Source organism: Thecamonas trahens, assembly GCF_000142905.1.
Source record: "Thecamonas trahens ATCC 50062 unplaced genomic scaffold supercont1.46, whole genome shotgun sequence".
Taxonomy (NCBI): domain Eukaryota; order Apusomonadida; family Apusomonadidae; genus Thecamonas; species Thecamonas trahens.
In genome coordinates, this window is record NW_013657634.1 from 87345 (window position 1) to 104874 (window position 17530).

General features: G+C 62.9%; 5 protein-coding genes across 5 annotated transcripts; 2 read left to right on the forward strand and 3 right to left on the reverse strand.

The window, feature by feature from the left end:
* Positions 1-544: 544 nt before the first annotated feature.
* Positions 545-1708, reverse strand: AMSG_09347 (uncharacterized protein; the record flags this gene model as incomplete). Its single annotated transcript, XM_013899275.1, has 2 exons — positions 545-1581; positions 1615-1708. The coding sequence occupies 2 exons, from the start codon at positions 1706-1708 to the stop codon at positions 545-547; spliced, it is 1131 nt and encodes a 376-aa protein (XP_013754729.1).
* Positions 1709-2229: 521 nt separating this feature from the next.
* On the forward strand, positions 2230-3287 carry AMSG_09348 (uridine-cytidine kinase B). The gene is made up of 2 exons (XM_013899276.1): positions 2230-2463; positions 2808-3287. The coding sequence occupies exons 1-2, from the start codon at positions 2259-2261 to the stop codon at positions 3266-3268; spliced, it is 666 nt and encodes a 221-aa protein (XP_013754730.1). The 5' UTR covers positions 2230-2258; the 3' UTR covers positions 3269-3287.
* Positions 2808-9364, reverse strand: AMSG_09349 (uncharacterized protein; the record flags this gene model as incomplete). Its single annotated transcript, XM_013899277.1, has 4 exons — positions 2808-5510; positions 6258-6884; positions 6923-8938; positions 9014-9364. The coding sequence occupies 4 exons, from the start codon at positions 9362-9364 to the stop codon at positions 3282-3284; spliced, it is 5223 nt and encodes a 1740-aa protein (XP_013754731.1). The 3' UTR covers positions 2808-3281.
* Positions 9365-10240: 876 nt separating this feature from the next.
* On the forward strand, positions 10241-15832 carry AMSG_09350 (uncharacterized protein; the record flags this gene model as incomplete). The annotated part of the gene is made up of 2 exons (XM_013899278.1): positions 10241-10286; positions 10428-15832. The coding sequence occupies 2 exons, from the start codon at positions 10241-10243 to the stop codon at positions 15764-15766; spliced, it is 5385 nt and encodes a 1794-aa protein (XP_013754732.1). The 3' UTR covers positions 15767-15832.
* On the reverse strand, positions 15833-17062 carry AMSG_09351 (abhydrolase domain-containing protein 3; the record flags this gene model as incomplete). Its single annotated transcript, XM_013899279.1, has 1 exon — positions 15833-17062. The coding sequence occupies one exon, from the start codon at positions 17060-17062 to the stop codon at positions 15833-15835; it is 1230 nt and encodes a 409-aa protein (XP_013754733.1).
* Positions 17063-17530: the final 468 nt, after the last annotated feature.

A 17530-nucleotide genomic window follows, 5' to 3' on the forward strand; every position in this document is an offset into this window, starting at 1 on the left:
TCGCCCTGGGGAGTCACGGCGTCGACCGACGAGTTGACGGCGACGATCAGGTCGTTGAAGCGGTGCAGGAAGACGCAGGAGAACATCGGCAACACAGGAGGGGAGGAGGGGAGGAGGGGAGGAGGGGAGGAGGGAGGAGGGGGAGGGAAAGGAGGGGGGGAGGAGGGAAAGGAGGGGAAGGGGGTGAGGAGGTAGGAAGGGGGAGAAGAGGATAGCAGTGGTGGTGGGAGGGGAAAGGTGAGGGGGGAATGTGTGGGGAAATGTGGGCGGGTGTCCCCTTTGGTGGTGAGAAAAGTGTGCAGACGATTCGATTCGTTCGGTCGAGTGGGTCGTTCGTTAGTTTGGGGTTGGGATTGGGGGGGCGGCTCGGTTTGTGTGACTTGTAGTTGTATTTGTGTTTGCGCTGGAGCTTGCCGAGTGGCATCAATGACCAATCGGCTACAGACCAATTGGTGCACTGATGGCAGCAGCGTTGGCTGACTCGGGCTTGGGGCTCGGGCTTGGGCTTGGGCTTGGGCTTGGGCTTAGGCTTGGGCTTAGGCTTTCATCGGCGGCGGGGCGAGAAAGCATCCGAGGCCAATGATGAACCATGCGAGGAGCGCGAGCGTGCGATGCGGTGGGAGAGTGGCGGCTGGGACGATAGGAGCTCGTGGTTGGTGTCAGCGACGTTGTGGCTGCGGCCGTGCTTGCAGTCGGCAGGGAGGTATGAGTGTGAAGAGCGGCGGCGCGAGGATCGGCGCGGGTGGAGGGTGTGGCTCTCGCCGCGGCGCAGAGCGGGGGCGGTGCGCGGCGGCGATGGGGTTAGGCCACGGCGGCGCTCTAGGGCGAAGACCATGTGATCTGCCGAGTCGAAGAAGGCCCACACAGCCACGGAGCGCGAGCCCGGCAGGTAGTAGGCGTAGACGGTGGCAAAGTCGACGGCCGGCGCGTCGGTAGCGGCAGCAAGGACAGCAATGCCCTCCTTGCGGGTGAGCAGGACGCGCGGACCGTTCCAGTGGGCGACGCGAGCGGCGAGGTTGTCGGCGGCAGCTTTGCGCTCGGCGCGGCGGGCGGCGGCAGGCGAGATGATGGCGGCCGAGTCGGACGTCGAGCTCATGCCCGAGTCCCACGACGAGTTGAGCGCCGACGATGATGAGTCGGGAGCGCTGACGGCTGCGTCTGAAATGGTCAGTCCCGAGTCTGACGAGCGGTAGGCAGCACCAATCCGTGGCCGCGCCACGTACGGTACCGCGTCCGACTTGATCGGCAGGGTCAGCGTGTGGCTCGAGGGGCGGGCTGAGACGTCGAGCAGGGGCAGCGAGCCGCGGAGCGATCCGGCCTGCGAGACCCGCATCTCCAGGTCGTCTAGCTCGCGGCGCAACTCCTTGCTCTGCAGCTCAAGCGTCGACTCAAGGCCGTGCTGCAGCCGCTCGACCTCTGTCCGGATGACACGCAGCTGATCGGCGAGGTCAGCGTCGTCGCTGAAGTCGATGCCCGATGACGGGGCCGACGACGATGATGATACGGATGACGACGATGACGAAGCCGATGACGACGACGAAGATGACGACGATAGTGACGACAACGAATACCGCCTTCTGCCTCTTTCATTCGCAACAGCATCGTGATGGGGACGCGGCTCGGCATGGCCAGTGTCGCCGGGAGAGTGAGGCTCGCCGGGGCTTTGCGCGCCACGGGCACCGGTGCACCGGCTAAGGGCGGCGCCCATGGAGGGGAGGCGTGTGGCGGTTGTGTGCGGGAGGAGAGAGCGGTGGGAGAGGGCAGGGCGCCGCGGGTAGGACTAGGTGGGAGGAGAGATGTGGCTGCGTTCGCGAGTCCGAGCTCAAGCGCGAGCTCGACCGGGCAAACCGCGGCTGCCCGCGTGTCGAGCGAGGGCGCGCGCCCGGACAAGTTATTGGTGGTGGAGATGTGCCGAGACAGGGCGTATGCCGAGACAAGGGATTAAAATTTTACAGCCAACACGTTGGCAGCCGACCGCGGCCATGCACGCCATGTGTGAGGGGAAGATAGGTCGGCGGTGGAGCAATGAGTGAGAGGTAGCGGGAAGACCAGCTCGATTGCTGCTGGCTTTAGCGGCATGGCTGTGGGGCAGGTGTGCTTGAGAGGCTCTCCGGAGTGAAGGCGGCGAGTCGTGATGGTGATGCGGGAGCAAGATGTGGGCGAGCGGGAGTTTGTTGAGCGTGGGCGTGCTGCGGGTGGGTGACGGTGGGGAAGTATTGACACCGTCACCCCCTTCTCTCGAACGAGACTTGAGAGCCATGGCTGTTCGCCCGAAGCCGCTCATTGTGGGACTCTCTGGAGGCACTGCATCGGGCAAGACTACAGTGAGCAAGGCGATCATCTCTCAGCTCGAATCAGCGTCTGGAGTCTGTGAGCTCATCTCGCTGGACATGTTCTACCGCCCGCTGAGTGCGGCCCAGCAGGAGCAGGCCAAGGCCGACGCCTACAACTTTGACCACCCGAGTACGGCCTCCCCACCCCGTCCCTTCCACCTGCCTGCCTGCCCTCATTCAGCCTCACCTTGACTCCCCATCAGGCATGGGGAGACCCATTTACCTCATACACATGTTTATGTGGTATGTGTAGGGCTGGGTATGAGCATGGCGTCCCCACACTCCACCGCGTCACCCGCCCCGCGTTGATGGCCGAGATGGGCCGATGGGAGGTGCCAGTTCGGTGGCTTCGACCGTTTGTTCCTTTTTTTTTGGATGTCTGCAGCCGGTTTTTTACCCTTATGCTCCCGTCTCCCCCCCTCTTCCCCTCCCTCCCCTCTCTCACGCACCCATACACGCTGGGCGGAGTTGCAGATGCAATCGACTTTGATCTGCTGAAAAAGACGCTGCAGTCTATTGTGGACGGTGAGCCTGTCGACATTCCTCTGTACGACTTTGGAGAGCACAACCGAGTGGGCGTGGAGAAGCGCATTGAGCGCGCCGACGTCATTGTGCTTGAGGGCATCTTTGCGCTGTACGACGAGGGTATCCGTGATCTGATGGACCTCAAGGTGTTTGTGGACTCGGACTCGGATACGCGGCTGGCGCGGCGGGTGCGTCGCGACATGGCGCAGCGTGACCGGACGCTGGCATCCGTGCTTGACCAGTATGAGAAGTATGTCAAGCCGGCGTTTGATGTGTACATTGCGCCGACCAAGCGGTACGCCAACATCATTCTCCCGCAGGGTACGTACAACGAGGTCGGCATCGAGCTCATTGCGCTGCACATCCGGATGAAGCTCGAGGCGATGCTCAAAGAGAGCGGCGAGAAGTAAACGGCACGGTCAGTTACGACGAGCTCTCGAGCTCGCTGCTCTCGCCGGCGAGCGACGACTCGAGCTGGGCGACCTGCGACTCGAGGAAGGCGAGCTGCTCGCGGCGCGAGAGGTCAAGACGGGCGGCCTGGGCCGAGTCAAACGTGGCATCGGTGGTGGCCCGGACAAGCGGATCAGCGGTCTTGGGCCCGGCGATGGCGTCGAGGAGCGAGGAGGCGATGACCTCGGACGCGGTCTCGACTGAGCGCTGGGCTTCGTCGACCTTCATGTTGTACAGCTCGGCGAGGAGGCGCGACTCGCGCTCGACGGCGGTGAAGGCGTCGACAAGGATGCGGTCCTGTGTCTTGGCAATTCCGTCGAGGGCCGCGGTGAGCGTGGCGGTTTCGGCCTTGACCTCGGCCGAGACGGCGGCGACGGCGGCGACGACCGGAGCGAGGTCGGGCTTGGACACGTCGAGAGCGGCTATGGCGGCGAGGACGGGTGCCAGATCGACCGGCTCGGGGCGTGGCATGTTGGCAGAGAGCTCGGTGACGGCGGCGAGGACATTGGCGAGGCTCGTCGACGACTTGGAAGTCATGTCGAGCTTGGCCTCTGTCGCGGCAAGGGCGGCGATGAGCTCCGCGTTGGTCTGCTTCGCCTCGGAGAGGTCGGCGTTGAGGTCGGCAAGCTGCTGGGCGAGCGCGTCCTTCTCGGCGGTGGCCTTGCGAACAAGGTTGTCGAGTGAAGTCGAAACGTGCTCCAGCTTGCCCTTGGCGGCGGCAGACTCCTTTGCAGCTGCGGTGAGCTTGAAGTGCAAGCCAGTGAGCGCGTCTCGTCCGAGTCCGGCCTTGATCTCGGTTAGCGCAGTCTCGACCGACGAGAGGTCGATCTCGGTAGCCTCGGCCGGCAGCTCATCAATGCGGGCCTTGATGTCAGCGAGCACAGCCTCCACACTCGAAAGGTCGATCTCGGTAGCCTCGGCCGGCAGCTCATCGACGCGAGCCTTGATCTCAGCCAGCGCAGTCTCCACACTCGAAAGGTCGATCTCGGCAGCGGGTGCAGCCTCGGCCGGGAGCTCATCGACGCGAGCCTTGATCTCGGCCAGCACAGTCTCGACCGACGAGAGGTCAATCTCGGTAGCCTCGGCCGGCAGCTCATCAAAGCGAGCCTTGATCTCAGCCAGCACAGTCTCGACCGACGAGAGGTCGATCTCAGCAGCGGGTGCCTCGGCCGGCAGCTCATCGATGCGGGCCTTGATGTCAGCCAGCGCAGTCTCCACACTCGACAGGTCGATCTCGGCAGCGGGTGCAGTCTCGGCCGGGAGCTCATCGACGCGAGCCTTGATCTCGGCCAGCGCAGTCTCGACCGACGAGAGGTCGATCTCGGTAGCCTCGGCCGGCAGCTCATCAAAGCGAGCCTTGATCTCAGCCAGCACAGTCTCGACCGACGAGAGGTCGATCTCAGCAGCGGGTGCCTCGGCCGGCAGCTCATCGATGCGGGCCTTGATGTCAGCCAGCGCAGTCTCCACACTCGACAGGTCGATCTGGGCAGCGGGTGCAGTCTCGGCCGGGAGCTCATCGACGCGAGCCTTGATCTCGGCCAGCGCAGTCTCGACCGACGAGAGGTCGATCTCGGCAGTGGGCGCAGCCTCGGCCGGGAGCTCATCGACGCGGGCTTTGATGTCAGCGAGCACAGTTTCCACACTCGAAAGGTCGATCTCGGTAGCCTCGGCCGGCAGCTCATCGAAGCGAGCCTTGATCTCGGCCAGCGCAGTCTCCACACTCGAAAGGTCGATCTCGGCAGCAGGTGCAGCCTCGGCCGGCAACTCATCGACGCGAGCCTTGATCTCGGCCAGCACAGTCTCAACCGACGAGAGGTCAATCTCGGTAGCCTCGGCCGGCAGCTCATCAAAGCGAGCCTTGATCTCAGCCAGCACAGTCTCGACCGACGAGAGGTCGATCTCGGCAGCGGGCGCAGCCTCGGCCGGGAGCTCATCGATGCGGGCCTTGATGTAAGCGAGCACAGTCTCGACACTCGAAAGGTCGATCTCGGCAGCGGGCGCAGCCTCGGCCGGGAGCTCATCGACGCGAGCCTTGATGTCAGCGAGCACAGCCTCCACACTCGAAAGGTCGATCTCAGCAGCGGGTGCCTCGGCCGGCAGCTCATCGATGCGGGCCTTGATGTCAGCCAGCGCAGTCTCCACACTCGACAGGTCGATCTCGGCAGCGGGTGCAGTCTCGGCCGGGAGCTCATCGACGCGAGCCTTGATCTCGGCCAGCGCAGTCTCGACCGACGAGAGGTCGATCTCGGCAGTGGGCGCAGCCTCGGCCGGGAGCTCATCGACGCGGGCCTTGATGTCAGCGAGCACAGTTTCCACACTCGAAAGGTCGATCTCGGTAGCCTCGGCCGGCAGCTCATCGACGCGAGCCTTGATGTAAGCGAGCACAGTTTCCACACTCGAAAGGTCGATCTCGGTAGCCTCGGCCGGCAGCTCATCGAAGCGAGCCTTGATCTCGGCCAGCGCAGTCTCGACCGACGAGAGGTCAATCTCGGCAGCGGGTGCAGCCTCGGCCGGCAGCTCATCGACGCGAGCCTTGATGTAAGCGAGCACAGTCTCGACACTCGAAAGGTCGATCTCGGCAGCAGGTGCAGCCTCGGCCGGGAGCTCATCGACGCGAGCCTTGATGTCAGCCAGCGCAGTCTCCACACTCGACAGGTCGATCTCGGCAGCGGGTGCAGCCTCGGCCGGGAGCTCATCGACGCGGGCCTTGATGTAAGCGAGCACAGTTTCCACACTCGAAAGGTCGATCTCGGTAGCCTCGGCCGGCAGCTCATCGACGCGAGCCTTGATGTAAGCGAGTACAGTTTCCACACTCGAAAGGTCAATCTCGGCAGCGGGTGCAGCCTCGGCCGGGAGCTCATCGACGCGGGCCTTGATCTCGGCCAGCACAGTCTCGACCGACGAGAGGTCAATCTCGGTAGCCTCGGCCGGCAACTCATCGACGCGAGCCTTGATCTCAGCCAGCACAGTCTCGACCGACGAGAGGTCAATCTCGGTAGCAGGTGCAGTCTCGGCCGGGAGCTCATCGACGCGAGCCTTGATCTCGGCCAGCGCAGTCTCGACCGACGAGAGGTCGATCTCGGTAGCCTCGGCCGGCAGCTCATCGAAGCGAGCCTTGATGTCAGCGAGCACAGTCTCCACACTCGAAAGGTCGATCTCGGCAGCAGGTGCAGCCTCGGCCGGCAGCTCATCGACGCGGGCCTTGATGTGAGCGAGCGCAGTCTCGACCGACGAGAGGTCAATCTCGGCAGCGGGCGCAGCCTCGGCCGGGAGCTCATCGACGCGGGCCTTGATGTAAGCGAGCACAGTCTCGACACTCGAAAGGTCGATCTCGGCAGCAGGTGCAGCCTCGGCCGGGAGCTCATCGACGCGGGCCTTGATCTCGGCCAGCGCAGTCTCGACCGACGAGAGGTCAATCTCGGCAGCGGGTGCAGCCTCGGCCGGCAGCTCATCGACGCGAGCCTTGATGTAAGCGAGCACAGTCTCGACACTCGAAAGGTCGATCTCGGCAGCAGGTGCAGCCTCGGCCGGGAGCTCATCGACGCGGGCCTTGATCTCGGCCAGCGCAGTCTCGACCTCGACAGGTCGATCTCGGCAGCGGGCGCAGCCTCGACCGGGAGCTCATCGACGCGAGCCTTGATGTAAGCGAGCACAGTTTCCACACTCGAAAGGTCGATCTCGGCAGCGGGCGCAGCCTCGGCCGGCAGCTTATCGAAGCGAGCCTTGATCTCAGCCAGCGCAGTCTCCACACTCGAAAGGTCGATCTCGGCAGCAGGTGCAGCCTCGGCCGGGAGCTCATCGACGCGAGCCTTGAGCGTCGCCAGAGACATCATGACCTCGGTCTTCATATCAGCAAGGTCAGCCTTGACCGACGACAGTTCGATGCCAGACGAAGGTTCCGCATTCACACGATCTTTGATCTCCACAAGTGCGGCTTCCACGCCTGGAAGCTCATCGACACGCAACTTGACCGCCTCCAGGGCCACAGCTATGCCATTCAGGCTCGTCTCGATCGAAGAGGGGTCTGCTGCTTCAGGTGCCTCCGCCGCTGCCGCCGCGTTGATTTTGGCCTTCAGCCCAGCAAGCGCCATCGTTACCTCGGTCCTCATCTCGGCAAGACTGCCCTCCACTGACGACAGGTCCACTTGCCCGCTTGGCGGTGCATGGACAGCGAGTTCTTCGACACGCGCCTTCAGGGTAGCCAGCGCCATCATCATCTCCGTCTTCATCGCCACAAGCCCAGCCTCGACACCCGCAAGATCGACCTCCACAACCTCTGGCGCATCGACACGCTCCTTGATCTCGACCAGCGACGCCTCTATGACCGAGAGATCAACAACTGCTGCTCCCTCAGCAGTTGCATGGCTTGTCTCCACACGCTGCTTGATCTCCGCGAGCGCAGCTTCCACACGCGACAGGTTAATCCCTGTCCCGATTGTCGCCGCTCCCGACAGCTCGTCCACGCGAGCCTTGAGCGTCGCAAGCCCCATCATCACCTCGGTCTTCATCTCAGCCAGCCCGGTTTCAACCGCCGACAGATTCGCTTCGCCAGGCACAGGGACCGCCACTTGCGTCTTGATCTCGCCGAGCGCAACCTCAATAGCCGTGAGGTCGACCTCGCCCATCGCAGCCACAGACTCGGCGAGCGCTGGCAAGCCCTCGACTCGCTTCAGGACTCGCGTCAGCATCATCTGGATCGCACCAAGCACATGCTCATCCGGTGACGCGCCATCACCCGACATCGCCGCCTTGGCCTCCAATCGTGCCTGAAGATCGGCAACCTGCTCGGAGAGGAGCCCTGCTCGCGCCTCGGCGGCAGCTACGCGCGTGTCAGCCGAGCCAGCACCCACAGGCACCACACTCGCTCGCGTCTCGGCCGCCTTACGCAGCGCACGCTCCGCTGCAAGCTCCTCGCGGAGCACAATTGCGCTCTCGAGCGCCGCTGCGAGCTCCTCCCGCTCGGTCGCTAGCTGGCTCTCTAGCTGGCTCATTTGCGCTGACAGCACTTGAAGCTCGACCGCGTCGTCATTGACACGCAGTGCCCGCTCACGGTATTGCTGCATGAGCTCCGTCAGCGAACCGACCTGCTCTTGCAGCTTGCTCTGCGCCGTTGCCATCCGCTCACCCATCTCGCGCATCTCCACCTCCGCCACTGCACGCGCCCTTCGTTCTTCCTGGATCTGGACCACGAGCGCGTCGCGCTCGCCACGGTATTGCGCAAGACGCTCCTCCAGCGAGATCACAGCCTGCGATGACGCCGCCATCGCCTCTGCCGCCGCATGCGCCGCCACAATCGCCTCAAACGTCGGCGTTGCCTCGCTTGACGACGACTCGTCCCTGTCAGTGTCTGACCGCGAAAGCTCAGCAAACGAGAGCCCGCGCCGCGAGCCCTGCCCACCCGGAGTGATCGGCGACACTGGTGCAAGGCCGACGCCCAGCCGATTAGCGCTCCCGCCGCTCGCCATCGGCGAGACAAGCTCGTCAACCTCGCTCAGCCCGAGCTGGATTCCAAAGTGCCCATACACCAGAATGAGCAGCCGCTCCAGCAGCGCCGGACTCACAACCATCCCGTGCGCATCAAACAGCCGCAGCACGCTCCCACGCAGCGCCACCACAGACGGCGACTCGATCTGCCTGCTTGTGAGTCCATGCACCTACCTCCCTCACCGCCCACTCTCGTTCTCACTCTCACTGCCCTTGCGTACCGTCACGTCACGCGAGTCACGGCCGACACTCGCCGACCTCACTGGCATCGCCCGCATCACTCGCTGCGCTGCTGCCAGCTCCTTCACAGCCGCGTCGCGCTGAGCGGCGACCTTGGCCACCTCAACACGGCAGCGGCCATGCTGATCAGCCTCTCCAGTAAACGAGGGGAACACACTGCTGCTCGGAGGGACGTAGCTGTTGCTGCCTCTACGGAACCGACTGCCTTGCACTGCTCCGTAGCTGCTGCCGCCGGCAAAGGCTCCGAAACCGCTCCCGCTCCCACCGACTGCCTCCGAGTACGACATGGCGCCATTGAGGCTCATGACGCCACGGCGTGGCAGGTCCGACATGTCGCCAGCAGAGAGCCACCCCAGTGACTCCAGACTCTCGTCGGCAGACGCTACGCCACGCTCGGGTGTCGAAAGCCCACGTCGTCCTCCGTTACGTCGCCCCCGTCGCCCGCCGCTGCCACCGCCACCGCTTCCACCGCCACCACGACCCCGCCGACGACGCCGGTAAGGGGAAATAGTAAAGTGCCGCATGCCCATGTACGGCGGTAGTGGCGTCAGGTCCAGCGGTTCTATCTGGCTCAGTCGCCCTAAACCGATGCTGTCCATCTTTGCTACCCGCAGCAGAGTCGACTGTGCCACTCACACCACTCTGTCCTGCTTCCCACTGGTACCTCTCCGCCCTGCCCCTCCTCCCCCCCCCCCAACTGTTCCCGCCCGCTGCCGACCGCCGTTTTCCACCCGTCACATGAGTTTTCCAGCCAACATGGTCATGCTGCTCCTTCCTCACCCTCTCTACAGCCCTCCTCTCTCCATCTTCCATTACCATTGCTCACATACTCTTACTCGCTCTATACACTACAGTTGCATCCGAGAATCACCACCATACCTCCTCCTCTATCCCTATCTCCTCCTCTATCCTGATCACCTTCAATCCTCCAGTCGTTTGCCGTTTTCTTCATTTTTTAGTCCGCACCCCCTCCCCTCCCTCCCCCCCCCCCCCCCACCTCACTTCGCGGTGTTGGCGCACCTCACGCGCGCAACTCACGCTGTACCATTTCCCACCCTTCTTCTCTCTCTCCCCCCCCCTGCGCTGCGCTTCTCCCCTCTACACCCACTTGCTATTTCTCCTCATTCCTCTTCTCGCGGCCTGTACCTCGCTCCTCCTCTTTGCCACGTCGTCGCACATAGCTCTTTGTCAACAACGACGACGACGGTATGAGCACTCCCGTCATCAACCTCGACGCAAGCTCGGAGACTTCGGGTTCGTATGTTCATGATCATGGCGCTGATTCCTCAGGCAACAACTCGGATGATGGCGTGGAACTCTCGGCTATCAGCCAGCCGCCGACTAAGCTCCCACCGCCTCCAACAAACTCGGCCAACTCGCTCTCCCCTAATGTAGCTGCTGCAGCGACTGAGAGTGGCACGCCTGTTGCGGACTCGGACAACGAGGTCGATGCTCGCGCTTACGCCACTGTTGATCCAAGTGCGCTCGGCGATGCCGGTGCAGATGCGGATGCAGACGCGTTTGCCTCGCTTCAGCCAGACGACGGCTCGGTCGGCATGCGCAGGCGCCGTGGCTCTCGGAACTCGCGCCGGACCTCGTCTCGCTACTCCACCCTTGATCCGGCGCGCCCGCGCAGACACTCGACCGTTCGGCACTCACAGTTTGGCGGTGGCCGCAATGTAACCATGCTCCGCGGTGTCCACTCAGGCAGCGAGGCCACGACGTCTGTCGTTCAAGATACTCGGTCCATGGCAACGCTGATCGGTACCGACGTCCGTGCCCCACAAGCTTTTTCATCCGACGACGTAGCCGCCGTTTTTCTCGACTATGAGACGCTGTGCGCCGGCCTTCCGACGCCACAGGATCCGTACCCGGCACCAAAGAAGCGCGCCAAGGTTGCGGTTGATGCCGAAGCCGGCGCCTCCAAGGAAAAGGCTGACGGCGGTGAGCAAGGCACCGCCAAGGTGCTTTCGCCGGTCGTTGATCGCGGCCGATCGCGGTCGCGGTCGCGGTCGCGGTCGCGGTCGCGGTCTCGCATCCGGTCGCGGTCGCGGTCGGCAGTGTCGAGCACCGGTCCCATCGGCAATGCTCCGCTCCGTGACAACGCCAACTTTGCCGACCAGATCCGGTTTGCCGAGAGCCGCCGCCGCAAGCGCGAGCGGCGAGTGGTCTTTGCCACTTTTTTTGTTGCCATCGCCTTTGCCCTCACCGGCCTCTACTACTTTACCATTGTCGAGGACGGCCTCGACATCCCTCGCCCACCACCGGACACGCTCACCCTTGATCCTGCCTCGACGCGGTCGTTCTGCTACTCGGACGTGCTGACTTTCCTCTCGTCGTCATTCTGGCTCAACAAGCTCACGCTCGCCTTTGCGCCGCCAAACGAACCCGTTCCGCTTGTTGTTGACCTCAAGATCACGTTTGTCACCTCGCGCTCGCCCGAGTTCCAACCCGCCGTCTCGCACACCTTTACCTTTGGTGCCCGCGCCTTTGCCCTCGACCACCACAAATGGCTTGACGTGGCGTATCGTGTTCTCTCGCTCGGCATGCTCAAGTCAAACCGCAAGGCCGTGCAAGTCTTTGTCGACGCCAACGAGGTGGCCACTGACTACGGCTCGGACTGTCCAGTCGAGTCGATGGTCGAGTACTTCCGGCCCAAGCCCAACTCGACGCGGTACGACGACCAGGCTTTGCTCAACGCCATTGCGGAGGTCGCCTTTGGCGCCGTCGAGCTTGTACCCAACCGGCGGCTCACGCCGTCCATCGCCTGCTACCGCGGCGCTGGAACCAACGGCGATCTCGACACGCTCGACCGCTCGGTCTGTTTCGAGCGAGTCTCTTCCGGCCCAGACTACCCGCAGCACATCCGGCAGATCGAGCTCTTCCGGCCTCCATACTTTGAGGTCATATTTCTTGTTGCCGCCTTTGTCCTTGCCATCCTTGTCATCGACCGCGTCTGGCTGCATCTCTTTGAGCTCGTCGAGTCGCTCACCATTGGCGACTCGGAGATCCTACTCTCGTCGTCGGACGCGCCCAAGTTTCAGATCCTTGGCGTCATGCTGGTGACCAACTTTGGGCGGTTTGCCGCCCTCTTTGGCCCTGTCCTGGTCCTCTCCTTCTTTGACTTTGCGTTCATTGGCTCGTACGTTACGCTCGTCGGCGTCCTTGCGCTCTTTATCATTGTCTCGTCGGTCGACATCTTTGTCTTTCTCCGCTCGCCGCACCTCCGGCCGGTCCAGCTCATTCTCTCCAAGTATGCGTTCAAGGGCAATGCGCAGTTCTTTGACTTTTTCCGCATCATTGTCATCATGATTCTGTCGCTGTTCTACGGCGCGGGCGCGCCGCTCATGGCTCTGGCCGCCCTCCTTCATCCGCTCCCGACCCAGATTCGGCTTCTCACCACACTCTCGCTTGTTTCGTACATCCTGCTCTTCCTCGGCAACCTCTTCCGCAAGGTCCAGGACGGCTCGCCTTATCCGGTCGAGGAGCATGCGTACCAGAACCTAGTCAACCTCTACTCGGGGCGCAACCTGGTCTCCAAGCACCTGTTGCAGATGCACCGTGTTCTCGACGCCATCAAGGCCGCCGAGTCGGCGGCTGTCGGCGGCGCGGCGCCGGCAAACTCGACGACGTCGACCTCGCGGCGGCGGTTCTACAACTTTCTGCTCACCATGGGCTTCTTCGCCCTCGAGTCGTCGCGGTTTGACTTTCACGAGCGCCTCCGCTTTGTGCCCGACGGCAAGGTCTACGCCTTTCCGTTCCTTCCGGCCCGCATCGAGGAGGTCTACCTCTCGGCTCGACCCGACGACGAACTCGATGACGGGCCGACCCATGACGTGCTGTGGGGCGGGCGCGAGACGCTGTACTCGTACTACCACAAGGACAACAAGCACCTGCTGACGCTCCGCCCGGGCGCGGTTGCTGACATCGAGTCGGCGTTCCACGCCGCCGAGCGGTCGTACCGGCTCTCGCTCATCTCGTCGTTCTTGCTCCCACTCATGGAGTTTGCGCTTCTCATCATTGTCATTGTCTACGCGTCGGTCATCTTTGACGGGCTGGAGCTCTCCGAGGGCACTTCTGCGCCGTTCTCGGTCTTGCTCTTTGTCATCACCATCATCCGTGGCCTCCTTATCTCGTCGCAGGTGACGGCGACGGCGGCCGGCCTCGAGACCGCCGACGACGAGTCGCTCACCGACCTCACAGCCGCGTTTACCCACATGCTCCGCAAGGAGCTCAAAGTCCGCGACTCGGACGGCGAGCGGCGGCGCGCGCGAGAGGAGCAGGCGCGAGCCAAGCTTCTCGCCCACTCGGCTAACGAGCTTTTCCGCGAAGACAAGAAAAAGGTGCTCAAGAAGCGGCAACCGTTTGGCGCCTTTTTCCTTGTTGTTGTCCTTGTCATCATCGGCGGCGTGCTCATTGGCGTCTTTGCCTTTGGCGCGCGCTCGTCCTCGATCGACATTGACGAGTCGCTCCTCAACGCGCAGTTTAGAAACCTCGCCAACGAGTCCATTTGCTACTCGGAGATGTCGTTGTACGCAGAGGCGCCGTTGTGGACACATCTCATCCGCGGCGCGTTGTATCCGATCGACGAGCCGATGCCACTGTTTGTAGATGTGCAGTTTGACTTTGTTTCGTACTCGCCCACGGCAGTCTCGCCGACGCTCACCCAGCACTGGCGGATCGGAGCACGATCGATGTTTGTCAACTTTGGCCGGTGGGAGGAGTTGGCAGCGTTTGTGCTTTCGGGCTCGATCTTCCGGACCAACGCCAAGTCGCTGCACTTTGTGATGGACGAGGCCGAGCTCGAGTCACAGCTCGACGCAGATTGCACAGCAGCGATGCTGACCGGGGTGTACAAGGGCAATGGGCTGCAGTCGCGCGCAGCGATGGCCTCGTTCCTCTTCGGCCTTCTCCTTGAGCAGGGTCAGGACTTTCTGCACTCGGCCATCTGCCCGATCACACCGTCTGGCGAGCTGGCCAAGGGCGAGTGCTTCAAGCGGACGACGGTCGAGTCGTCGCTTCAGTCTGTGCAGACGTTTGAGCCGAAGCACACCGGGCGGAACATGGTGTATCTGGCATCGCTTGTCCTCGCGGTCCTCCTCACGCTCGCTGTCTTTTACTTCTGGGACTCGTTTATCGGCGGTCTCGAGTCGCTGTCTTTGTCCGGGATGACGGGCGCCGGCTCGTTCAGCATGGAGGAGGATCCGCGGTACTGGTACACCATCAATGCCAAACTCATGGGCTTTGCGGTTGTGCCGCTCCTGGCCACGACCATCCAGTCGTCGCGGACGTACTTTTTCTCTGTCCTCCTTGGCCTCGGACTGTTCCTCCTTGTGCAGGCACTCATTCCACGGTCGATGCTGGATCTGACGGATCCGTCCGAGTCGACGTCGTCGATCCAGTCGCGGGTGATCATGGGGCGCTGGGCGTCGTTTGACACCGCCGGACGTGGGCGGCCACGCTCGTACCAGGTTGTCTTTTGGCTTGTCTGCGTCTGCCGGACCATCGTTGCAGGGCTTGTGGGCATGTTGTACGGCGGCGGCGTCCCGTACTTTGTGCTCTCGTTCATTTTCCACCCCGCCAAGACTGAGCGGATGCTGATTGTGGCGGTTGTAGTGACGGCGACGTTTGTGGTGGTTGTCAACTGGCTCATTGCGCTGGTTTGGACCTCGTCGGTGCTCTACAATGTGTACGACCAGCTGTGCGAGGCGCACTCGATCTCGCACCTCCCGCTGCAAGCGCGCAACGAGCTGCAGCAGTTTGCGCGGGCTGTGGAGGAGTTTTTCCCCAACGCCGGCTCGGACGTCGACGATGCGCGCGACCTGCTTGTCTTTTATCTTGAGACGGTGGCGACGGTCAAGTACCACTCGGGACGGCTCAAGATGGCCGGCATCGGAATCCCGGAGCTGCCGCTGCTTCCGGAGGACGAGCTCGACCGGCAGGTGAGCGGAGAGAGCCAGACGATCTGCGTGCTGTCACGCGGCGGCGCCGAGACGCCGTTCCGTGTCTCTGACGAGCCAGTCATGTGGGGTTCGCTTGACACTGGCGTGCTGCCTGGCTGGCAGCCCACATCGTCTTCGTCGTCGGAGGAGGACGAGGACGGCATGACATACATCCGGCTCTCCGATACGGCACTGCATGAGATCGACGACCTGTTTGATACGCGGCGAGTGGGCGTTTTCTCTATCATCCAGGTCCCGCGATCGATTTCGCTGGGGATGATGCTTGTGCTTGCGTGCTTCTTTGCACTTATGATTCCTGCGCTTCTCAACGTGGTCAACCTTGACAAGGACCAGTCTGTGCTCTCGACGTTTGGCACGCTCATTGTGGGCTTTTCGGCCATTATCGGGGTAGCACTCCAGTCTGAGACGCAGCAGGAGCGCAACACGTTTATCGTGGCCGAACTCGACGACATCGTGACGACTGAGCTCGACGCGCACAACATGGTGCGGTCTTCGGAGACCGACCAGCTTGCGCTCCAGCAGTTCAACGTGGTCATGAACCGCGATGAGGACTCGGGCCATATCGACGGGCTCATTCTTGTCCGCGACATCGAAGGGTTGCGGACGGACCAGGGCGAGGCCGGCGATCTCACGCTGGAGGGCAATCCCGCGACGCCGGTAGTCGTCCGCGGTGCGTCGTTCACGTCGGTGCCGGTGGCAGCCGGCGGCGGAGTGGTTGTGGCGGTCGATGCAGCGAGCTCGTCGGGCTCGGAAGGTTCAAGCAGTGGGTAAGGTGATGAACATAGTCGATGGCCCTGAAGAAACCAACATTTGCACATAACAGTGACAGGTTGCCGATCACGAGGCCGGGGCGCGGCGGAGGAGGTTATGGTCGAGGAGGCCAGAAAAGAACTCGATAGTGGCGTGGTCGGACCAAGCCGGGCCCCAGACACCGGCGTGTTCGAGCCAGGCACAGTGGCCGCCGCGGCGGGTGATGGCGGCCATGGTGTACGGGTTGGCGGCGATGTCGTCGGTGGGGATGATGGGCTCCGGAACGATGGGGTCGTCTGCGGCAGAGAGGAAGAGGGTGGGGATCTTGATGCCGGAGATGCGGCCAGCGACGGTAGCATGACGGTAGTAGTCGTCGACGTCCTTGTGGCCAAAGACCGGGACGGTGACAGCAGCGTCAAAGTCGCGAACGGTGCGGCAGGTGTCGAGGTCGGCCGGGTTGACTTGCGGGTGGTGGGCCAGCATGGGGTGGCGCTTGGCAAAGCGGACGAGATTTGCGGTGAAGATGCGCTCGTAGATCCAGGGGAGCGAGTGCTCGGGCTTGCGGATCATGGAGAATGGGCAGCAGAGGGCGACGGCGGCGTCGACAGGGGTGGCCGAGCCAGCGTCGCAGAGGTGGCGTGAGAGGATGTTGGCACCGAGCGAGAAGCCGACGGCAAAAAGCGGCGAGTGTGGCGCCTTGGCCTTGACGTGGGCGAGGACAGCGTCGAGGTCGTCGGTGGCGGACGCTGAGTAGCCGCGCGGGGTGAGGACGTCGGTCCCGGCAGCACCGCGGTAGTTGAAGACGAGCGGAGCCCAGCCCATAGCAAGTGCCGATCGAACGGCGAGACGAACGTAGCCCTCATCCGAGCCGCCGGTGAGGCCGTGGAGGACAAGCATGACCGGGGTGTGCGGGGTGATGTCAGCCGGCTTGGTGGCCCAGTCGAGCGCCACCATGCCGCCATCGGCGAGAAAGAGCGAGGTTCGTAGGTAGTCGACGCGCGGAACAGGCCGGAGACGGGCGGCGAGCACCGTCTGAGTATGGCCACCATCAAGGAGGAACGGCGGGTAGTACGGCTCGCGGAGAGTGGGCAGCGCGTCGGCGGCAAGCAGGACTGAGTGTGGCGACGATGGCGATGATGGGACGACAAGGGTCGGCGGCTTGGCAGCGGCGGCAAAGTAGTGGATGCCGTATAGGGCGGTGGCCGAGGTGGTGAGTGTGAGGATGGTGGAGAGGGTGGGCGATGTTGGCGACACGCCCAATAGCAGCGTTGATTGGAGGGTCTGCAGCGGTTCGTGGCGTGAGCAGGTCATATCCATTGTTGTTGTCAGCGCGATGATGGTTTTTGTCGTCGTGTCGTTGTTGTCGTCGTGGCGTTGTTGTCGTCGTGGCGTTGTGGTCGTCGTATCGTTGTGGTCACCACCATCGCCATCGTTGCAATCATGATGATGATAGTTGTTGTTATTGTTGTGGTCATTGCCATCCATCGTTGAGATCATAGTCATTGCGGTTGTTGTCATCATCATGCCCATGCCCATTCATCCCATCCCATGTCCCTCGGTGAGTCTCGGCCCGCCCGCCCGCCCAGGATCCCCTCCCCCTCTCCCCTCCTCACGTACCAGAAGAGAAACAAACGATGTCCATGGCGACCGCAGTACCTTGCCGAACATGGTCATGGTCACTCCTGGAGGGACTGTGGGTCAGGTGTCCACCAAGTGCCCTTCTCTGTTTCCCCTGCTTGCTCCACCAGTGCTTCTCGCTCACTCTTCGCGCTGCTGCTGTCGTCA